At 34.7% G+C, this 21135-nt stretch overlaps 9 protein-coding genes and 2 pseudogenes across 14 annotated transcripts; 7 read left to right on the top strand and 4 right to left on the bottom strand.

Moving 5' to 3' along the window:
• Window positions 1–307: 307 nt before the first annotated feature.
• Window positions 308–721, top strand: F25E5.9 (uncharacterized protein; the record flags this gene model as incomplete). Its single annotated transcript, NM_072509.1, has 2 exons — window positions 308–379; window positions 434–721. 2 exons carry the CDS (start codon window positions 308–310, stop codon window positions 719–721), a joined length of 360 nt encoding a protein of 119 aa, NP_504910.1.
• Window positions 722–1268: 547 nt separating this feature from the next.
• On the bottom strand, window positions 1269–2297 carry F25E5.8 (the record flags this gene model as incomplete). Of its 2 annotated transcripts, NM_072508.7 has the most annotated exons (2): window positions 1269–1541; window positions 1797–2297. In NM_072508.7, 2 exons carry the CDS (start codon window positions 2283–2285, stop codon window positions 1323–1325), a joined length of 708 nt encoding a protein of 235 aa, NP_504909.1. The 2 variants fall into 2 exon arrangements, with proteins under 2 accessions (NP_504909.1, NP_001367533.1); NM_001380691.1 differs by lacking the exon at window positions 1269–1541 and having other exon boundaries at window positions 1755–2285.
• Window positions 2298–3194: 897 nt separating this feature from the next.
• ddo-2 (D-aspartate oxidase 2) lies at window positions 3195–4826 on the top strand. 2 transcript variants are annotated; one of them, NR_136371.1, is made up of 7 exons: window positions 3195–3387; window positions 3625–3834; window positions 3880–4000; window positions 4105–4274; window positions 4319–4436; window positions 4494–4598; window positions 4648–4826. NR_136371.1 is itself a non-coding variant. In NM_001383337.2 (7 exons), the coding sequence occupies exons 1-7, from the start codon at window positions 3201–3203 to the stop codon at window positions 4744–4746; spliced, it is 1005 nt and encodes a 334-aa protein (NP_001370668.1). In that variant the 5' UTR covers window positions 3195–3200; the 3' UTR covers window positions 4747–4760. The 2 variants fall into 2 exon arrangements, 1 of the variants encoding a protein (NP_001370668.1); NM_001383337.2 differs by having other exon boundaries at window positions 3195–3382; window positions 4648–4760.
• Window positions 4827–5066: 240 nt separating this feature from the next.
• Window positions 5067–6405, bottom strand: srw-78 (annotated as a pseudogene). The gene is made up of 4 exons: window positions 5876–6405; window positions 5763–5832; window positions 5573–5682; window positions 5067–5346 (listed from the first exon to the last, which is right to left on the bottom strand). Coding segments are annotated over exons 1-4 (990 nt in total).
• Window positions 6406–7110: 705 nt separating this feature from the next.
• Window positions 7111–8888, top strand: srw-71 (G-protein coupled receptors family 1 profile domain-containing protein). Its single transcript, NM_072505.4, has 4 exons — window positions 7111–7753; window positions 7800–7914; window positions 8087–8476; window positions 8526–8888. Exons 1-4 carry the CDS (start codon window positions 7215–7217, stop codon window positions 8541–8543), a joined length of 1062 nt encoding a protein of 353 aa, NP_504906.2. The 5' UTR covers window positions 7111–7214; the 3' UTR covers window positions 8544–8888.
• Window positions 8889–9246: 358 nt separating this feature from the next.
• Window positions 9247–10901, top strand: srw-69 (G-protein coupled receptors family 1 profile domain-containing protein; the record flags this gene model as incomplete). Its single annotated transcript, NM_072504.1, has 7 exons — window positions 9247–9545; window positions 9588–9866; window positions 10101–10221; window positions 10273–10382; window positions 10431–10553; window positions 10642–10798; window positions 10845–10901. 7 exons carry the CDS (start codon window positions 9247–9249, stop codon window positions 10899–10901), a joined length of 1146 nt encoding a protein of 381 aa, NP_504905.1.
• A 631-nt stretch (window positions 10902–11532) lies between these two features.
• srw-68 (G-protein coupled receptors family 1 profile domain-containing protein) lies at window positions 11533–12968 on the top strand (the record flags this gene model as incomplete). 2 transcript variants are annotated; one of them, NM_001028647.2, is made up of 7 exons in its annotated part: window positions 11533–11828; window positions 11872–12150; window positions 12199–12319; window positions 12363–12472; window positions 12524–12646; window positions 12717–12873; window positions 12915–12968. In NM_001028647.2, 7 exons carry the CDS (start codon window positions 11533–11535, stop codon window positions 12966–12968), a joined length of 1140 nt encoding a protein of 379 aa, NP_001023818.1. The 2 variants fall into 2 exon arrangements, with proteins under 2 accessions (NP_001023818.1, NP_001023817.1); NM_001028646.1 differs by lacking the exon at window positions 12524–12646.
• An 822-nt stretch (window positions 12969–13790) lies between these two features.
• Window positions 13791–14654, top strand: F18E3.10 (Serpentine Receptor, class H; the record flags this gene model as incomplete). Its single annotated transcript, NM_001356695.1, has 3 exons — window positions 13791–13971; window positions 14032–14222; window positions 14280–14654. 3 exons carry the CDS (start codon window positions 13791–13793, stop codon window positions 14652–14654), a joined length of 747 nt encoding a protein of 248 aa, NP_001343658.1.
• Window positions 14655–15289: 635 nt separating this feature from the next.
• On the top strand, window positions 15290–16372 carry srh-126 (annotated as a pseudogene). The gene is made up of 3 exons: window positions 15290–15605; window positions 15982–16078; window positions 16191–16372. Coding segments are annotated over exons 1-3 (595 nt in total).
• Window positions 16373–16513: 141 nt separating this feature from the next.
• On the bottom strand, window positions 16514–17765 carry srxa-4 (G_PROTEIN_RECEP_F1_2 domain-containing protein; the record flags this gene model as incomplete). The annotated part of the gene is made up of 5 exons (NM_072501.2): window positions 16514–16723; window positions 16783–17010; window positions 17144–17251; window positions 17297–17472; window positions 17519–17765. 5 exons carry the CDS (start codon window positions 17763–17765, stop codon window positions 16514–16516), a joined length of 969 nt encoding a protein of 322 aa, NP_504902.2.
• A 633-nt stretch (window positions 17766–18398) lies between these two features.
• On the bottom strand, window positions 18399–20567 carry srw-67 (G-protein coupled receptors family 1 profile domain-containing protein; the record flags this gene model as incomplete). Its single annotated transcript, NM_072499.3, has 6 exons — window positions 18399–18573; window positions 18618–18740; window positions 18789–18901; window positions 19577–19697; window positions 19740–20018; window positions 20269–20567. The coding sequence occupies 6 exons, from the start codon at window positions 20565–20567 to the stop codon at window positions 18399–18401; spliced, it is 1110 nt and encodes a 369-aa protein (NP_504900.2).
• Window positions 20568–21135: the final 568 nt, after the last annotated feature.

Here is a 21135-nt window from a genome sequence, read left to right as displayed (position 1 = left end):
AAACAATTTTTGCGGAAGTGACTGTAATTAAAACACATTGCACCTGTTTTGAATAAGATGTAATTCTTTTGAACAAGTTACATTTTTTTATTACAAACTTAAAATAGGAAATTAATATTTTTCTCAATTGGAATTAAGCCATCAGGCGTAGATTTGAAACATCTTGACAAAACACACAGGAAAAATTCTCAATTTATTTTCAATTCGAGATTTTTTTTTCTGTAATAAATCTGAAGTTTCAATTCCAAACAAGTTTTCCAATGAAACTAAAACTAATTCAAGAAAACACTAGCTAAAAAGTAAAAGAATGAAGCAAATCCTTGTCGTCCTCCAAGTGCGGAGCCCTGCTGACGGTGTGCATGTGCGTGAGAGTGTGCATGTAAGTGAGTGCCTTTTTCACTTCTTCCCCCTCTTCTCTCATCACTTGTTCAAGAGAAACGGCGCCATTGATTTGAATGAATGTCCGCTCTCTTTCTGTGTCTACTTTCTTCGTCTTCCGTCTTCTTCGTTTTGTCGAGACTTATGTGCTATATGCGGAGGAGCCAAGCCAACGTCTCTCTCAATTGAGGAGTGCATGTGTGCTCCACATTCATTTTTTTTGGTTTCAGTGGTTCTGTTGAAGAGAAGAACAAGAAGAAGAAGAACGGAGAAGAGTACAATTACGGAAATGCAGCCCGGCGAGGATTGCCAAAAAGGAGGAAATCGGAAATTGAACAGATAAATTGAAATGGAATTTTTTCCCAGTGATCGGTGAGCAAAGAAAACAAAAAGAAAATTGCTCAAAATTTGAATAAAATTATAAAAATAAAATAATATAATTGTTTAACATCGACTTTCGGACTATTCTCAGAGCTAATTTGCAATTACAAAATTTGAGATTATTCTTTAAAATTACAAGAAAATAGTTAGATAATTTTTTAAAAAGTATTTTCAATAAGATACCAAGTCTACAAAATAGATTGCCATGAAAATTAGCTGAAGGCCTTTATTGCAGTTCCTTATTTCCAACTTCCAAATATTCTCTCCCCTTTCCTACCTAGAAAACAATATTTGAACCTTGCAGCATGACTATATCCATTTCTCGCTTTTCACCTTCATCATCACATGTGGCCCTGGTCACATTTAAAAACCTATCAAAGTGTAATCGATAGTCAAATGATAAATTCTAAAGAAAAAGAATGCGCGAATGCGGTTTGGCCTTGTTGACCGATTTCCTATCTTTTCGCTGCGCATAAAACTGTTTGGACTGGTCACGTGTAACAACTTTTAATTTCAAATAAATTTATTTACATTGAGTTGATTCACATAAAAGCTAAAACTGGTCAATGAGTAACAACTCGATATGAAGCTACAGAACACTTTTTCTCAGGGAAATCAGTGTCGCTGTCGGAACTGGTAGTTCTTTTGATTTTATGAAGTTTTTCTTTCAGTGAGCTTGAGCTGACTACTCGTGATATGCATGGCGATTGGTTTTTGATAAAATGAGCATGAAGGATATTTTGTTCGTTTGGTGGAGTCGCAAGAACCGTTGGAACTTCGTCCTGAAAAATTGAAAATTTTTGATCCGAGATGGTTGGGTTTGAAGCTTAACATAAAATAGAAAAAACACATAAGGTGAAAGTTTTAACGTGTCAGAAAAGTTTCAGATTTTTAAAGCGTTTAACTTTCGAGAAATTAAGGCTACACAACATTTTTTTTCTAGGCTACACAACCTTTTTGCATTTGACTCTCGGCGCATATGTTTCAATTAGTGGCTAAAAGTTGAAAAAAAGTTTAAAAAGAAAAAGATAACTTACCGCTCCAACAGTGATATTAATCGAATGCTTGTGACATTGTTCTTGCTTCGAGCACGGACATTCACTTCCAGTCGAGTTTTTCCTTGCCGGCGTAGAAGCTCCAGAATTTTGCTTCGAGTGTGGATGCTCTCCGTGATGATGATGGTGGTGCCCAATATGAAATAGATCTTTGAAATGAGCAGTCAATCCGTGATGCTTCTTTTCTTTTAATGAGGATCCCGACCCGGACACATCACTGTGATTGGAATGTGTGTCGCCGTCGTTTTCAACAACCGGTGGCAAATGCTTTTTACCAGAATGTTTTCCAAAGTACAACGAATGTCCATGATGTTCCTTATGGTGATGTTCTTCTGGTTTATGGCTTCCAGATGTACCTTCTTCAGATCCTTCCTCAAAGTTTCCAGTTGACCTTGACGCTTTAAAATCTGGAGTGTGCTGAAATCCAGAAAACTCCGAAACCAGCTCAGCTATGACGTGAGGGACTTTCATTTGAGAATGATTCTGAAAATCATATAAATAAAAAAAAAAAAATAAAACATTTAAAAAAATAGAAAAAAAATCGAAGAAGTGTGGAATACCGTTCAAAACCGCTAGCGCATGACTATGTTATATAGAATACCGTCTTATCGTTCTTTGTGTCACCAAATCCCGCCCATTTGGGGTCCTTGCTTCTTTGGTTTCGATGGCGGGAGGAGGGTTTGAGAAGATATATAGTATGGGTACTTTCGTTCATTGAACGTTTCAATCTGACCGGAGTGTTTTGAGTACGTGCTAATTCAAATTATAATTTGGGACTTGTTTTGACTAATTCGTTGATCACTGATATTTGTTTAAGGCAGAGTACATTTTTTCATGTTTTCATTAAATTACCTGAAATTAACCTTACAATTAGGTTGTTAGGCATTTAAGAATCCCAGTAGTTGTTTTTTTTTTGCATAGAAAATATATACATTTTGAATAAAAAAATATTGACAAGTTGAAAGAAAAACGAAGACCCTGAATGAAAATTCTGAATGCAATTCTGTCCTTTAAGATCCCGGTTTTTTTCAACTTTATCATCATCAAAATTTTTCTCCCATCGTTTCAAGAATCTTATCCAAAAAATGAACTGTGAATTTTGTTTTTTGGAGCCTTATTCACTCCCGTTCAGCCATAGTCTCTTCATTTTTCAACCCTTCTAACTGGCTGCGTCTCGCATTTCACCACTCTCTCAGCTATTATCGAGAGCAGCCACGAGGTCGGAATGTGCGTTCTTTGATGAGCAGATAAGTGTATAAAAGTGAGTTCATTTTAACAAACGTGAACTTTATTTCTCATCATGATCAAAAATCTACGCATTTTCCTATTATATTTTCGCAATTTCTAAACAAAGACTTCTTCATTTCTTAATTAATTCAGAATAAAATGGCAAACATAATTCCGAAGATTGCAATTATCGGCGAAGGAGTCATTGGATGTACTTCAGCACTTCAAATATCAAAAGCTATACCAAATGCGAAAATAACTGTGCTCCACGATAAACCATTTAAAAAATCGTGCAGTGCAGGACCAGCAGGATTATTTAGAATCGATTATGAGGAGAATACGTGAGGTTCTTTGATAAATAAATAAAAAAAATTCTGAAAAAATTGGAATAACATAACAAACAGATAACCAAACTTGCTTGATTATCCTATTTTTTATAGTCCTATTTTTTTCAAATTAAAAACTAATTACAAAAAAAATATTAAATCCTAGAAAAGTGTTGCCACGGGCCAAAAATGCTATTAATAGCTTTAGAATAAATAATTTTATTACCAAAATATTTTTTTTAACGTAATATTTTTAGTGAATACGGACGTGCTTCTTTCGCCTGGTTCTCACATCTCTATCGCACTACAAAAGGATCCGAAACCGGCGTGAAATTAGTTTCTGGACATATTCAATCCGACAACTTGGAGTCATTGAAGCAACAACAAAGAGCCTATGGCGATATTGTGTACAACTTTAGATTCTTGGATGATAGAGAACGGCTGGACATTTTTCCCGAACCATCAAAGTGGGCTTCTTAGCGTCACATCTTTTGCTATACTGTGGCTTTCAGGCACTGCATTCACTACACCGCCTACGCATCAGAAGGTAACAAGTACGTGCCTTATTTGAAGAATTTGCTGCTTGAGCAAAAAATCGAGTTCAAGCAACAAGAAGTGACGAGTTTGGACGCAGTAAGTTGGCGACCGAGAAGTCAAAAAACAAGATCACCCCTCCCTTATTTCTGAACCCATACCCATCATAACCTGGAGAGTAATGTCTAACAAATTCATTCTAGGTCGCCGACGCTGGTTACGATGTTATTGTAAACTGCGCAGGCTTGTACGGTGGAAAGTTGGCTGGTGATGACGATACTTGCTACCCCATTAGAGGAGTCATTTTGGAAGTTGATGCACCATGGCACAAGCACTTCAATTATCGAGACTTTACTACTTTCACAATTCCAAAGTGAGTAGAAGCCGATAAATTAATATTATGTGCCAAATCTTTAGAGAGCACAGCGTGGTGGTTGGGTCCACCAAGCAGGACAATCGATGGGATTTGGAGATCACCGACGAGGATAGAAATGATATTTTGAAACGATACATTGCTTTACATCCTGGAATGAGAGTGAGAATTAGTTTTTTTTAAATTTAAGTTGATTGAAAAAGTTGATTTATGATTTAGGAGCCAAAGATTATCAAAGAATGGTCAGCACTTCGCCCGGGACGTAAGCATGTCAGAATTGAAGCGCAGAAGAGGACATCTGTTGGAAACTCAAAAGATTATATGGTAGGTATCACAATTATCTTTTTTTATGTGTTCAAAATGTTGATTTAAGGTTGTGCATCACTATGGTCACGGGAGCAACGGATTCACGTTGGGTTGGGGAACAGCAATTGAAGCAACTAAACTTGTTAAGACTGCACTAGGATTATAAATATTTGTTCAAGGGTTTCAGTAAATTAAGGTTATATTTCAATAGACTCGACGGGTCATAAGAATAATTAAAAAAACAACTAAATTTTTATATGCGTTTCAATTAGTAGATACAACAGCATGCAATCTGATTATGATTTTTGTTTCCATTCAATGATGGAAATATCTAAAAACTTTATGTTGAAAAATTAAACATCGATTTGCAATTCTCCGATTAGAAAAGTCTCAGGAGGTACAATAGACATCACATAGTTAACATTTTTATGCGATATTGCTCCTAGTCGCCTGAATTTTTTTAATTTCTCGTTCATTATTGAACACTCAATTCACCGGGGTGACAACTACTTTACTTTTTCCAAAATACCACATCTCCTTCACTGTTCTTCTGTAATTGGAGGACATTGAGAAATTGATCAAGTGGGACATTGCGTTGAAACAAAATAAAGTTGACATGTATACAGGCGCATAGGTGACAAGTATGATAAGAATCGAACCGAAGTCTATTTCCACGAAAAGTGTGAGAAAATTAAGGACACCGCCTGGTGCGCCGACTATGAAATATAACACGGCCATTACCAAAATCATACGGGCAGAATGGTATCTGAAAATAGCTTTGAACCACAAAAGCAAATTTCCGTTTAAAATCTGGTGATTTGCCATCTTAACACATTATTTCCTGCTGTTCTTGCTTAGGAGTCAACCTCCAGTTGTCTACTTTTGCCATGTAGTTTTGTCTCTACTAAAGGTGCGATCTAGAATAATTATTTGAGACTATGGCAACACAATTTATTTGGCAACTCGTAGCCATGTTGAGCAAACATTCATACCTTTCAAGAGCTGTTTTCTGACTCAATTTTGCAGAAGCAAACTTAGCTGATTTGCAAACTTCGTACATCAAAAACAATGCCAAAATTGGGTATAGTATGTTTATTGGGGCCTGGAAGAGTAATTGCATTATCTGGGTTTTTAATGTGCTTTGTTTAAAACTCACTCGATATACTCCGCTGAATATGTTACTGGCAATTCACTATTTTCAATTTCCCGGGAATAAATTGACTATGTGTGTTTTGCTGCATATCCTGTGCACCTGGAATTTGAATATTGATTTTCTATGTTTTGAAAATGCAGACTTTTTTGGTGGCTTCCAAAAACTTGACGTTTGAATGTAAAATTGCACATAGTAAATACCAGATGCCAATGTGAGCAAAATCAAAATCATTAGAGACAAAAGACAACCTGTGATAGGTTTTGCGAAGTTCTCAAACCGCCCAGTAGTTTTCATTATAACTAGACGAATTAATGCAAGAATTACACCAAATGAGAAGGATGACTTTTCAGAAACGTCACTCAAAAAATCAAAAATCCATTGGCGGCTCACAACAAATAAATATGATTCGATATTGATGCAAATATTATTAGAAATCCAATACTTCCGTACCAAATCATTTAAATTTGCCGTTAAGAAAATAACATCACATAACGCAATTCCAATCATAAGGGAATTTGTACTTGAAGTTCGCATAGAGCTTCTGGTTAATATGAATACATGAGAAATATTTATGATGATTCCAGCGATAGAAATTATAAATTGAACTAGAAAAATTTTAATGAAAATTTTATCGATAATAACGAAAAGTTGTTCATCTAGTTGTTGATCCATTTTTGAAATATACTGTTTGAGCAGAAGCGCCTTTCAGATATTGAGCATACTAGACAACATAATAGCAATTTTCTGGAGTTGTTTTGGCGGCACATAATGTGTCATGTAATTTGTATTTTACGCTGGTTATTCAAAAGCAATTTTTACATTGTTCTAGGCACAAGCTGTTCTCTCTATTTAAAAAGTTGGAAAAAATCTGAAGCGCGTCGAAAAATCACAGTTGATACATTTTAGTTCATTTTAGGAATTTATTCAAATTTTTGAGAAAGAAAGTCATTTTCTTTCCGGGAAAAGATTTAAAAATTTTACAGAAGTTAATTGAAATGAGAATTTCAAACAAGAACAGATAAAAAAAGCAAAAGACGAAAATCATTGGAAAAATTGGGGAAAATTTCCGTACCAAAAATCCATATGTTATTAAAAAATGTTTTTTCTTTAAAAATTAAGTATACAAACAAAGTAAACACATCCCATTAATACTAATTCTCTTTTAATGTTGAATTTTTCTGAGCTCCACATTTTTGTAAAATTGAATTTCAGAAGAATATAACATAGGAACTTAAATTCAAATGATTTCATTTCATGTTATGAATAAGATAAATGCCGTAGTTTCATTCTTTGGTTTTTTGAAATAACATGTTATACTTCTTAAAGGTCTCGTAATTCAATAGAATTATAAAAATGCATGTCGTAAACACTTCATAATATAATTTACTTCCATTCAAATTTTTCTTAGAAATATTTTTCATGCCGGAAATATGTTTAATATTATTTTAAAAGTTTGTTTCGTGTAGTTCAATTGTGACAATATGGAAGATGAAGTTGACTATGGCGACTTTGACTACGATTTTGGATTTATTGTCAGTACAATTACCGAGCATATTTTTGTAGCCGAATTCTATGCTGCGAGTGTCGGAGTTCCTATAATTGTTCTTCATCTTTTTATTTGTTTTTTCATGATGAAACACAGTACGAATACTTTGATAATTGCCATAGGGTTTTGTGATCTGATCGTTTTTCTGACAATTGCTCAAAATAGATATAGATATTTTATTTATTTTGATTTTGATTGTATAAACATGGATGGATACACCTTCAGGCTAATGCAATGGATTGGTGATAGTCTTAATGATGCTTTCAAGCGATGTTCTTTTTGGCTTGGAGTTGCTCTTGCAATGATTAGATTTTTAATAATGAAGCTTCCAAACAAATCAAGTCAGCTATCTCACTTTAAAGTTGGACTCTTCATATTTCTCATTTTTATTCCTATTAGTTTTCTAGTTTCAGCCCTGTTTTATTTCGGGAAAGAATTAATAAAAAAGCAATTGTCATTTCAACCGGGGGATAAGTAAGTATTTTTCCACGATTCATTTCCTTAAACTCAATAATTTTAGATGCATAGATTTGCCTGCAAACTATTCTGAAGATGCTTATGATATCAACGACTATCAAGCTGTTGTTTTTCAAAAAGCCAGGAAAGTTCATATGTTTATTTCTGGAACTTCAGATGTGAGTTGATATTTATTTTGACAGATTCATATTTTAAAATAAAAACTTTGAATGTTTTTACGCCATACACATTGAACTATTTTCCATCAGTTAGGGCAAAATATCACCTTTTTTTTAACAAAAAAGCTTAATTTTTCAATCCAGACAAGAAAAGTATTATCAATTTCTTCAGATATTGGTTGCTATCACCTACCCTATACTAACAATACTTCTTTTTCACGAATTGGTCAAGTCATCCAACTTTTCTAACAAAATATTATCAAATAGACATCAAATGGAACGGCAACGTATTGGCGTTCTGGTGTTAACCATGACAATATTCTATATTTTGTCAAGTGCACCAGCTGCGTTTTTCTATTTGTCTTCTTTTATTTTAGTATCAGCTTCATCATATCTTAACTATGTAATTGGGTATGGTAGTGTATTCATATCATTTTTCTACTGTATAGTGGCAACTTCACATAGTGTGATTTGTTTTGCATTGTCATCAGAGTATCGGCAAGTGGTTAAAAAAATGTTGAGAATAGGAAAGGAAAGCTCCTGGACAGTTAGCGCAACTACGGTAAGGTTTCATTGTTTTTTGAAAGTTTGAAATTTCACAATTCTTCCAGGGCAGCGCACTATCATGATTCCCCAACTTTCTATTAATTTTGATATGCTCATATGGCTTGTATTTGTTTGTATACTAGGATTATGCGAGGACCGAAAGATTCAAGTCTTCAACAAATTAGATATTTACTCGCAAACATCATTTCAATATAAACAACGTTTCTATAAATCTTCCAGTATTTGTATCCCCTTATCAATTTTCTAAACTTCTGGTCTCTTCATATTTTTTTTTCTAAACTTTTTTAAAAAACATTTTCTCAAAAGAGGTGAAGTCTTTCCAAGTTTGTTTATTCATATCAATTTGTTGAATTTCCAATTTTTGAATATGTCTCTGCTACCACTAATAAAGTTAAATAAATACAATAGCAATTGTCAAAAATGTTGCTTGCAACTGGAGTGCCGTTCAAAGTTCGACTATAAAAAAAACTTTGAAAAGAATTGAAAACGTTATGGGGTACAGGTGTACTTGCGAATATTTTTTCCAGGTTGAAGAGGGCAGTTGGGAAAAACATTCATTAAAACAAAAATCTTTCCTTGAGATATTTCTATCTTGTTTTTACAAGAAACACATCATATTTAAAACAATCATTGTACCCAATGACGATAGCCTCCAGCGACCTAATCAAATATCTCGATTTGCAACCCAGTCACTTATAAAATTATTTGGTCTGGCTCCTTGAATCATTCGCCGAATAAATATTGTTTTTCTCATATTTCGCTATTATGTCAGAAAGTTATCTACCTTCAGATTTTGAAGGATTTGATGAATCTACAAAAAGAAATCTTGCAAATGTTGGGAACTTTATTTCAAAAGTCTCGGAAATGTCACTGGAAATTCATTTACTTCTTGCATGCATTGGAGCGGTAGTCAATGTTTTTCATTTACTAATTCTAACCAGGAAGTCAATGTCAAACAATAGTATAAATCTCATGATGATTGGGATATCTGTTTGTGATATATTTATAATGAGCTTCTGTGTGTATGATATTCTGGATACATTGTTGCAAAAATATGATGAATGGTTTGTTAATCCAAAGAGTTTCGTGTAACCAGTAATTTTAAGCGCTCCACCGCAAAGCTACTTCTCAAAAATTTTCGACTTTTGGGCATCAGCTCTCGAAGATCACTCTCGCAGATTATCTGCCTGGTACGGCGTGATGATGGCATTGATGAGGTTTCTTATCGTTAAATTCGCATTGAACCCAAAATATGATGCTTTGTCGAAACCGTTATTTTCATACCTATCTATGTTTATCGCATTTCTTGTGAGCACTGGAATGACATTATTCTTTTGGGGAAGATATGAATTCACTGCGAAAGAAGTTTGGACGCCTCCGAAAGAGTAAGCTTGGGGTAACCAAATTGAAGTGGGCATACGTAGAGGAAATTTGTAACGGCAATGGTCATTGTATCGAGAATTTTGCATTTGAGAGATTGTCGATAATATTGATGAGTCGAAAATTTTAGGATTCTGCATTTATGAAAAGTGTTGTCTGTCGATATGTTTTTAATCGGCAGATGCAAAATTGTCAAAAATAACTTCAATTCACGTGGCTAATGTTTCAATATTATTCAGATGTACTCAATATCCCTTGGGCTTTACATTACCTCTGTACAAGTCCTCTTTGGACGACATATATTTGATTGATGCTTCCGTTGCACTAATTGTGTTTAGCATCATTGATGGATTATTGAAGGTAAAGACACTTTGCTTTTGGGACTTCTCTCGAAAACTTCATTTATTTCAGATAATTCCTGCGCTCATGTTCCCGGTCATTACTTTTCTATTGATCAAAGAACTAAGGACAGCTGAATCGATTAGACGAAAAACTTCACAAGGAAGTTTTAAGAAAGACAGGTTCTGAGTTTTTTCTGAATTTTGCAAAATTGAAATAAAATATTTCAGTGCAGCTTCTGAGCAAACTACAAAACTTGTGATTCTTATGGCAATAACATTTATTGCCGCCGAGCTTCCAATTGGAGCGATCTATGTCGCACAGGGCGTTTTGATAAACCAGCCTGTAATTGTGTGAGTTTTTAAAAAAATATTTTCTTAAAAAAACACATGAAAACTTCTAATCACTACCAGTAACAAATTAGTCTTGAATTATTTCCAGTGAGATTACATACGAGCTTGTGGATGTATTGGGAATATTTGTAGCGATCAATGCAACTACCCATTGTTTGATCTGCCTTGGTGTATCATCACAGTATCGACGAACTGTGAAAGCGCTTTTCAAGTTTTGCATCAAAACTACTAAACCCCTAGCTACAGTAAGAATAGTTTCCTGAGTTTTGAAAGATATAGGTTATGTTTCAGGGAACAGCTCTCCAAAAAACCAGTGTGACCAGTGCAAGACAGGCAGTTGTCGAGTAATTTGGTATGTGCAAGGTGAACCTTGGAAAAAATAATGAGAAGTAATCAAGAACTTGAAATGAAGAACTCAACTAAAATGATGGACCTTGGGGTGCGGCCACCTTATAAGAACCGAACTTTGAACTAAAACGCATGTTTTCAAACACGAATTTTCAGTTAGGTAGTCATAATTGTTTCCAATTATGATTCCTTTTTTTTGGCCCACGCAGCTTTTTCTTTTTTTCCAAATACATATATTTTCTTTGTTCGCTTTAATTTTGTATAACAGACAAATTACTTCGCTCCCAACCCAAAAATTTTCTTGTTTTCGCTTGTTCTTCGACGTGCTAATGTCGCTGAAAACTGCTTCAAAATATATTTACTTATTGGACGTCTTGGAGTTGTAGTGAATTTTTTATACTTACTAACACGCGCCAAGAACTAATCTCGGTTTTCCGCCTGCTTCATAAACCTCACAGCTACCAATGTATTTTTGGCTTTCTTCAACGATTCCACAGTCTGTTTGCAGTATTTCATTTAAAGACGCATAATCTGCCTAACCCAATTTTATCGCAAAGGAAATTCCAGAAAAAAAAGCATTTGGAATCACGGTTCAAACAAAATCATTTTTAATTTTTTATTATTATTCATCATGAAGATTGTCTTTCCGTTAGATGTTGAAGGACTTGATGAATCCACTATAAATAATCTGATGAGTATTGGGAACTCTATCTCAAAAATTAAGGAAAGTTCTCTTAACATATTTTTCGTACTTTCCTGCGTAGGAGTAGTTGTCAATATTTTCCATTTATTCATTCTAACAAGAAAATCAATGGTTAACAATAGTATACATGTGATGATGATTGGAATATCGGTATGCGACTTGCTGCTAATGAGCCTCGGTGTGTACGGTCATTTTGACTTTTTGCTACGAAATAATGATGAATGGTTTGTTTCCCCTCAAAATGTCCGAACATTTAACAATTTTAAGTTCACCGCCACAAAGTTATGTTTATAAGCTTTTTGAGTTTTGGAGAAAAGCTCTACAGGACCACTCTCGAAGAGTATCTGCCTGGTACGGTGTGATGATGGCATTAATGAGACTTCTAATTGTTAAATTCGTCTTGAATCCAAAGTTTGATATATTATCGAAACCTTTATTTTCATACATTTTTATGAGTGTTGCATTTATTGTAAGCAGTGGAATGACATTATATTTTTGGGTTTGTTTTGAATATATAACGATGGAAATTTGGAATCCTCCAAAACAGTGAGTAGATGATTAACTCAATGATTATTTTCCTGAAGTATATTTCAGATGCACTGGGTTTCCACCAAATTTTTCTATGCCTCGATACAAATCCTCATTAGAAGATATAAGTTTAATTAAACACCGCGCTGATCTATTAATTTTTGTTTTCATTGACGGATTTTTCAAAGTTGTTTTTCTTGAAAATGACAATTACTTATATTGAATTTCAGATTATCCCCGCGATAATGTTCCCTATAATAACATTTTTGTTGATCAAACAACTCCGAGCGGCTAATTCAAAAAGAAGACAGATATCACAACGAAATGGATCGGAAAATAGGTTCGAAAATTCTAGCATAAAAATTTCATCAATCTAGATTCAAAATTGCAGTAATGCAACAGATCAGACAACTAAACTAGTCACACTAATGGCAGTCACATTTATTGCGGCTGAGCTTCCTAATGGAACTATATACATTATACAAGTAGTAATGTCTGATTACGCTGCGATTGTGTAAGTTTTTTTTACAAGATGCCTATTTACAAATGTTAAGTTTCAATTATTGATTGAAATAATATTTCAGAAAAATTGGTTTTGGACTCATTGATATTTTGGCAATTTTCGTAGCATTAAATGCAACTATTCATTGTTTGATCTGCCTTACAGTGTCATCACATTATCGAAAAACTGTGAAAGACGTTTTCAAGTGCTGCAGAAAAAATTCCATCACAAAAATCGAGGTAAGAAAGATAGTTATTTTTAAAAATAGTTAAAGTTTCAGCCAACAGTCCCTGGGAAAAGTTTCACCATGGTAAAGCAAAAAGCTATGGAGTAATTTGGAGAGTTTCGTTTAATTTTAAATGATTATTTTCATTCCGTGATTATTTTCATTCCGTGATTATTTTCACTCGGGAATCGCTCGCCCACTATGGAGGAGTCTACGCAAATGGAAACAATTGCCCGACTGCACCAATTCTAGTTCAAGCGAACAATGATAACTTTTGTATTCTGTATTCCTTCACGTCTCCCAGCGAGCGTAATAAATTATTATTAATTATTATATCATCAAATAATTGCAATTGATAATATTCTGCGGTACTTTTGAATGCTTTTTTGCAAAGAATAAAGTTATTTATTTTTACAATGTAACTCAACATTGTTATATTTTCCTTCCAAACGATAGAAAACCTGCCTACCATCAAATCATTATACGGGGCAATTAAATGGATTGCTGCATTTGCTGAATATCGATTACAGCTGCCTGATTTGAAAAAGGAAGTGTAACTTTTTTGCGGAGCTTTAAGGAATGTACATGATTTCTCATAACTACTCTTAGTATCTAACAAATTCATCTGTTTTTACCAATTTGCTGGAAGTCAAATGTACATTTTGCGAATATTTTAAAAAATCTTTGCGCTCATCTGAAAAACAACTGTTCGTAAAACAAATAAAAGTGCTTAATGCTTAACAATACTTCAGAATATTTTTTGTCTCATTAGAAAACAACTTCAAATAATGACTTGCATTTTTCGCAACTCTTTTTTAGAATCCGATAGATTTCTGGCGTACGCTCTACATATCCTCTCTGCAATTGAAATCCCACTTCACATTCTCGGAGCTTACCTAATATTCTTTCACACCCCATCATCTATGAAAAATGCAAAAAAACAACATTATGCTACTTCATGTCTCTTGTTCAATCATGGATATTTTCATCACGAGCGGCTTCGGGTTTTCTATATGGATTCCGTCCCCGGCTGGGTTCCCGGTTGAGTTGATGTCATACATCGGTGTGAATTCGGTGATTCAGGCGTATATCACACTTTCATCTGGATTAGGTACAGTACACACACACTGGTTTAAACCAGCCCGGTAAAAAAGTTATCTTATTTTTCCAGCCGCGATTTTCTCATACGTTGCACTCTTTGAATCACGTTACAACAACCTGGTGAGACACGACAAATCTGAATTTACTCGATTTTTGAGAGCGCTATTTTATTTGACAAATATTGTCTTTTTACAAGGTTGTATGATTTTTATTTTTTGGCATATGCCAACTCAGAAAGAGGGGAGGATGAATGTGAAAAAGGTTGAGACATTACTCTATACATCAGTGTATAGAAATCAACAACACTTTTGTTTACAGGATCATCCCTGCATTCCACTGTCATACGTAGAAAATCCCAACTTCTTGCACCTGAATTCCCCAACATCCGATACAGTTCTGGTCACAGTTTTTTTGATGGTATCTATGATAAATGTTTTATTTATCCAGTTGATATATTACTTGTCTTACACTGCATACTATCTGTTCAGTGGTACAAGAACCGTGTCAGTCAGCACTCGAAAGTTCCAGACAAAGTTTTTCACCGCATCGCTTCTTCAAATGGCGATACCGTCGGTTTCCTTCGCGCTCCCAATAATGGCTTATATGACATTGTGGGCAAATGCATATTATGACCAGAGTAAGTTTATACATAACGCTATTTCACAGGTTATTTGTCCATCAGGAATCTCGTAGCATTGACATCGCGGACGCATGATGCACACATGACCAACGGAAGTCTTTCATAAACGAATGCAATATGTGCATTGCGAATAGTTCCTTTCGTGATGCGCGCAGCGTGCTCAGTCATTGATTGAGACGAGTCTCTTGTATTCAATGAGGTCGCAATGTGACATTGCTCTAATCTTGTTCATTTGCTAAACTGTGACAAATACTAAAACTGTTTTTTTTCTGAACGCCAGAAAACTTGCCTCGTCGGACAAGCAAATACATTCGAAGTTTGATGTCAGATTTTGTTCCTTTTTAAATTGGAAATGAAGCATGTGATCTTAGACTATTTTTGAACAACCAGAATTTTATAGGCATGAGTATCAGTCTCGATAATTATAGCCCAACGTGTAATTTTCTATCCAAAACTCCCTGCACTTTTTGCTTACTGATCATCATTTCTTATAAAATTGAAAATTGGTTTTTTGATCTATTTTTTACCAGTTCCAGCTGCCAAACATTTGGAAGAAGTGCAACTGTAATTTGTAGTAATTCCAGAAATTTTAAAAATCCGCTCCACATTTCTGGAAAAAAACACCTGTTCAGCAAATGAGTAACACCAATTAACTTTATTTTCTCGTTTTCTTCTGAAATCGCGAACAATGGTTTGCATTTTCCGCGACTCATTTTTAGAATCTGATAGATTTCTCGCATATGCACTTCATTCTCTCACATCAATTGAAATTCCTCTTCACATTTTTGGAGCATACCTGATATTGTTTCACACACCGAAAACTATGCAAAATGCAAAACTTAATATTTTGCTACTCCATGTTGTCTGCTCAATTATGGATGTTCTTATCACAAGCGGTTTTGGATTTTATATATGGATTCCATCACCAGCAGGATATCCAGTTGGACTGATGACCCATCTTGGTACACCTACGAAAGTTCAATTTCACATGACACTTTCTGCTGGTAAGTATGTGAAAAAAATGAATTAGCCTTAGAAAATGCGGCGCCCGATTTCTCAATCTACTCGGAAACAAAAAATTCGAAAACTTTCTCATGAAAAACACAAAAAATGAATAAAAAAGTGAACAGGAAGGCTTACTAGTTAGGCAGATACTAGGTAGGCATACAGGCAGGCAATAGGCAGGTAGCAGGGCAGGTATCATCTTAAATTTCCTAAACAATTTTATCATCCGAAAGCCGACGAGAAATTATCAGTCTGGCAGGCACATTGTTGCCCAAAACCTGTACATTCGGGATATATAAGTTCTGTTGAACTTGAGAAACCGAACGCCTGATTTGGCATCCCTAGATCTAACAATTAACGTAGTTATTTTTCCAGCCGCAATATTTTCATACGTTTCATTATTTGAGTTCCGTTATAATACTTTGGTGCGATTCAATATATCGAAATGTACAAAGTTTATGAGAGTTTCGTGGTATATTTCGAATATCTTCTTCTCGTGGAATAACGAAATTAGCGATTTTGAAAAATTTGGTTCATTTTATGGAACACTAAATTTTCAACACTACTAATGTATAAAAATTTAGTTCTTAACAACTTTATGATGCTTCTTATGGGAACTAATGGATTGTGGACAATCCTGGCAATGATATTAGTGCACCAACCCTATCGTGAAACTGTGTTAAGATGTTTTAAACAAGAGGTACGTGCAGTCTCAAATAGATTCGGTCGTGTGTCAATTTGGGAATCTCGTGTGATTTCGCAATGATTGCCTGGAGAAGCTTGATGAACTTTTTTATTTACAAGAATTGTTTTTTCTAATCCTTGTTATGTAATGCAACTGATTTATTGTTTTGAAATGCTTTGAAATGTTTCTTTCCTCGTATATTTTTATTATATCAATCAAAAATTATGAAATCCTTTTTACTTGAGTAATGGAAACTATTGTTGGAGTGACAAGCTTCGTGGAATTCGTTCTCCATCCAATGTAGTTCAGAACTAGATTCCGTGTAGACTTAGTTTCGACAAAATACACAAAGAAATTTAAAGAGCAGAATGCGAAGAGTCTCACTAAATACGTTATGGTTTGAACCTCCTGTGGTAGGCTTTCAAATTCATCCTGAAAAATGTAAAATGTCAATCAATTAAAATTGGAAACGTTTCTGGAATATGGATTACCGGATAAAGTCTCATGAACAAGTAACCAACTTCGAAAATCGAAATTTCAGTTGCAATGAAGCATGCCTGCCGAATCATCTCGTTCTCCCGTTTAATGGTCGTTAGTGACAGGGAAATCGGTTTTTTGATAAATTTCCTTGAAAATTTGATATACAAAATCATAGACACATTCACCGTCACGGCGGATACTGGAACCCAAATCAAGTATTGATTTTGAATTAGGGTTAGCTGAAAGAATTGAATGTTAAGTGAATATTCTTATAGTTTTTATTGTGAAAGATTTTTTAAAAGAACGATTACCAAAAATATGTGAAAAACTGTTCACTTTGAAAGGTTGCTGTTAATAAGTTTCATTATCTACCTGATGTCGCTTGGGAGCACATGCGGCTTCGTGGAAACTTGCCCGAGCATTGAAATTCAAAGAGCATTCCGAATAGTAAGGAATCAAAAGAACCACAAAAAGAATCAACTGTAGTTTTGACTTTTTTTTATTCACTTTCAGTTCACAACTTACCATAATACTCATCGAATATAGCGCTAATTTGATATCAGTGAACCATTGTGGGGCTTTTGCTGGACTGCATAATATTGAGACACGGTGGCACGTCATCAGGCAATTTAAGAAAATTGCAATAAGATAACAGTACGTTGCAATTAAAGTTATTTGCTTTCCGATAAGTTTTCGGTAATCTGAAGTGGAATTTAAATTTTGTGGTGCAATTCTCTATAAGCTTACTTTCATATCCGTTAACCGGATCAATCAGATCACCAATTGGCCATGCATCAACCATGAAAAAGTCGGCAAATTTTCCAATAATCCCGCTTAAAGTCATAGCTGTGATGTATACAAAAGGAGTTTTACTAGTACTACTTGTGAAAAATCGCTGTTTGATCACACTTAACAGAAGCACAATGTCGAATACAGTACACATTGTTGTCAGAATAGTAAAAGTTATTTGGGAAATTGTAAGAACCCAGCTCATCTTGTTAGACTGGGAAAATGAAAAGAACAAATTTTATACGTTTGATCTTGTCCAAAAAACTTTTTATGCTCATAAAAAGATAGTGATTTATGATTCAAACTAGGAAATTGGAAGATTTGGCAAAACTTGGATTATAAATTAAGATTTTTTGGGGAAATATGTTTTTTATGAAAAAAAAACAGATACAATATTGGCCAACGTTGTGAGATTAAAGGTGGAATTGCTACAGTTTTTTGTACTTAAGAAACAGAAACAATTTATTTATTTCGAAAATTTATGTACAAAATAAATAAATTTGAAAGAAATTAAACAAATAACATAAGGGAATCGCCGAAAGTTACAGGATTCGTTGCAATCGTTTTAAAATCATAGTTACTGCAACTTATGTGCCGTACTCAGCCTGTATTGGAGAAATTGGTAATTTTTTCCGTTCATGGGAAACAATTGAAACATTTAGAGATAGAAATAGAAGATAAATTATATTGACACATTTAATAATTAAAACAGAAGAACATTTATATTTCCGCAAGATGTTTTAATGCATTTGAGCTGGTCACACTTGTTTTTGCACTCACAGTAATCTGCAATATATTGTTTTAATTTTCTTTGCTGCAATGCAAGCATTGATCCGAATTAAAAAGTTCCTAGTGTAGGAAATTTTTTCCTTGCAGTGCATCGATCCCAGCAAAACACTTTTTTTGCACATTTCCGATATTGAGTAGACACGGCAAGGCAAATTAAGCAATGAGAAATTGCATTTATTGTGACGAATAACCCAAAAATGACCACTAGATCAAATGTGATTCCGCTAAAAAAAATTGAGATGATCCCTGAATATTTTTATGAACTCACAGATATCCAGATTTTTCAACCACAAAACCTTGAACAACCGTACAAATACCCATAGGGCCTTCAGCAGACATAAAGCATATTGTCATTAGGATTACCATCTTTGTAGTATGGTCAGTTTTTGAACTGACATAAACATGATTATTAAACGAAAAAAGAGACAATCAAACTCACTTTTCATTGCCTTTTCTCATTGCCACTGAGATTTTCCGTTTTGAGTCACTGGCGACCTTGAGTTCTCTAATCAGAAGAACTGTTAGAGTTGGAAGAATTGCAGCAGGTATTGTCTGAAGCCACTTTTAATGCTTGGAAATTAGTGAGACAATGGCATAACCCAAATCTAATGAAAACGACAAAGAGGAGACCTCTAGTTTTTGTTTTGCAGATCTCGATACTTTCTGGACACGACACATGATTTAGCTATACATACATACATACAGATATAACTACTCGGCATTCAGAGGCAACTTCCTGCCACACTTTGGCAACTTATTTAGTGCCACTAAAATAAGTTGCCGAGTTGCTGGCAGGAAGTTGCCGAGTTGTTTTCAGGAAGTTGCCGCGTAGTGGCAGCTAGTGGGAAAAAACGCTCCTCGGCATGCAGAGGCAACTTCCTGCCAAACTTTGCTTACTTGCAACTTCCTGCCAAACTTTTGCACATTCCTGCCAACATTTGGATGTTGCTGAGCGTTTTTTCCCACTTGCTGCCACTACGTGGCAACTTCCTGCCAACAACTCGGCAACTTCCTGCCAGCAATTCGGCAACTTGTTTTAGTGGCACTAAATAAGTTGCCAAAGTGTGGCAGGAAGTTGCCTCTGAATGCCGAGTAGTCTAAAACCCAGAAAACCTCTGGCGCAACCGTTCAACGTTTCATGAATTAAAAACTTCGTTTGGTTTCGTGTACAGGCTAAATTTTGTGAGTTGATTGTAAAGGGTATTTATTTATAACAGAAACAAATACCTTTGATAACCCATCCATAACCAAAAATATTTGAACTGCCGCAACAATATTTGCTTCGAAATATTTAGTAACACTACTCGAATACTGTTTTTCGCTGTAAGTTGCCAGATAGTCGGCGCAACTGAAATACTTCTAGTATTATTACAAAACGTTTTTTCCTTACTAATCTGCTGGGGTCCATGGTTCAACTTCCGTAATTGTAACGCGAATTAAATAAAATACGGACACAAGTAGAGACACCCAAAATGCCAAAAACATAGATATTAATGCAAATTTAGGTTTTGACAGAAACTGGTATTTAGGATTCAGTGAATTTTTCATGATCAAAAATCGAGTTAATGCCATCATCACGCTAAGCCAGGCAGATGCTCGTCGTAGCACATCGTTTAATGATGACACCCATACTTCGATAAAAACGTTAATGTAACTGTGGTAATTCCAGCTGCAATCATAATTAAATATATATATATGTACAGTAAAAAATCTCATAACGCCTCAGATATGGGAAAAATGAATATGAATTTTGAAAAAAATTTTCTAAACTTTTATTTAGACTTAAGCCGTTATTAAGAGCATTGATGTCTAAGCAAACCCCCAAAATGTTTAAATACGATCATTTAGAAAAATAGTGAAAATACCATATTTCCCCGTAAGCAATAATTTTTAACAAATAGAGAAAACACAAAAATTACCATCTATCATCTGGAAAAATGAGTGTCAGTGTGTACGCATGTATAAATAAGCACAAGCAAAACATGTCGCAAATACCAGTACCCATCAAAAATATGTTTATACTGTTACATCTTATCGACTTTCGTGATAAAATATACAAGTGTAACACATTGACTATGGCACCAATCCAAGCAACATAATATTCGTAATGCACGACACTGGAAGCAAAAGTACGAATGAAGTTTCCAATACTGACAAGAACATTTTGTGTAGGACCACTTAAACCTTCGAAATCTGCGCAAGTATATTCTTGAGCCATGATAACAGGAAATGAACGTAATGAAAATAGGCAATTTTACTAGAGTGTGCTTTTATTATTGTTATTGTGTGGGGAAATCGAGACAGTGAGTAATCATATTTCTACATCTGGTCGGTTTGTGAACAAGTTCCAAATTCAATTGAGCACCTGTCACCACGTCCACCCAAAAATGAAATCAAACTACGATTATTATGTGACAAATTTGGAACGCAAGGATTTCCCCGCATGTACAGAAGATTTTTGGGCGTTAATTATCATGTAGAATTATCATCTAGTATCATGTATGCTTCCCGATAAGTGAATAATTTAGAGTATGGTGTTTAATTTTAAAAAATCAAAAGTTGCAAAAGCAAGTATCTAGGTTATCCCGGCTACGTGACTTTTATAAGATACCAATTTGGGACGAAGTCTGGTCTTTATCGTTCAAATCAGCAATGATGACGCTCGTAGTTTTAGTGGCGTTGTTCAATTAAAAACGTGACTGTTGCCAACTAATTTGGAAGATGTTTCCCATGCGAGATTTAAAATCTAGTTTGATTTAGCAAATTTTTTGAACTCAGTTTTTACA

Source organism: Caenorhabditis elegans, chromosome V (genome assembly GCF_000002985.6).
Source record: "Caenorhabditis elegans chromosome V".
NCBI classification, from domain to species: Eukaryota; Metazoa; Nematoda; class Chromadorea; order Rhabditida; family Rhabditidae; genus Caenorhabditis; species Caenorhabditis elegans.
This window is presented reverse-complemented; position numbering and strand designations above follow the sequence as displayed.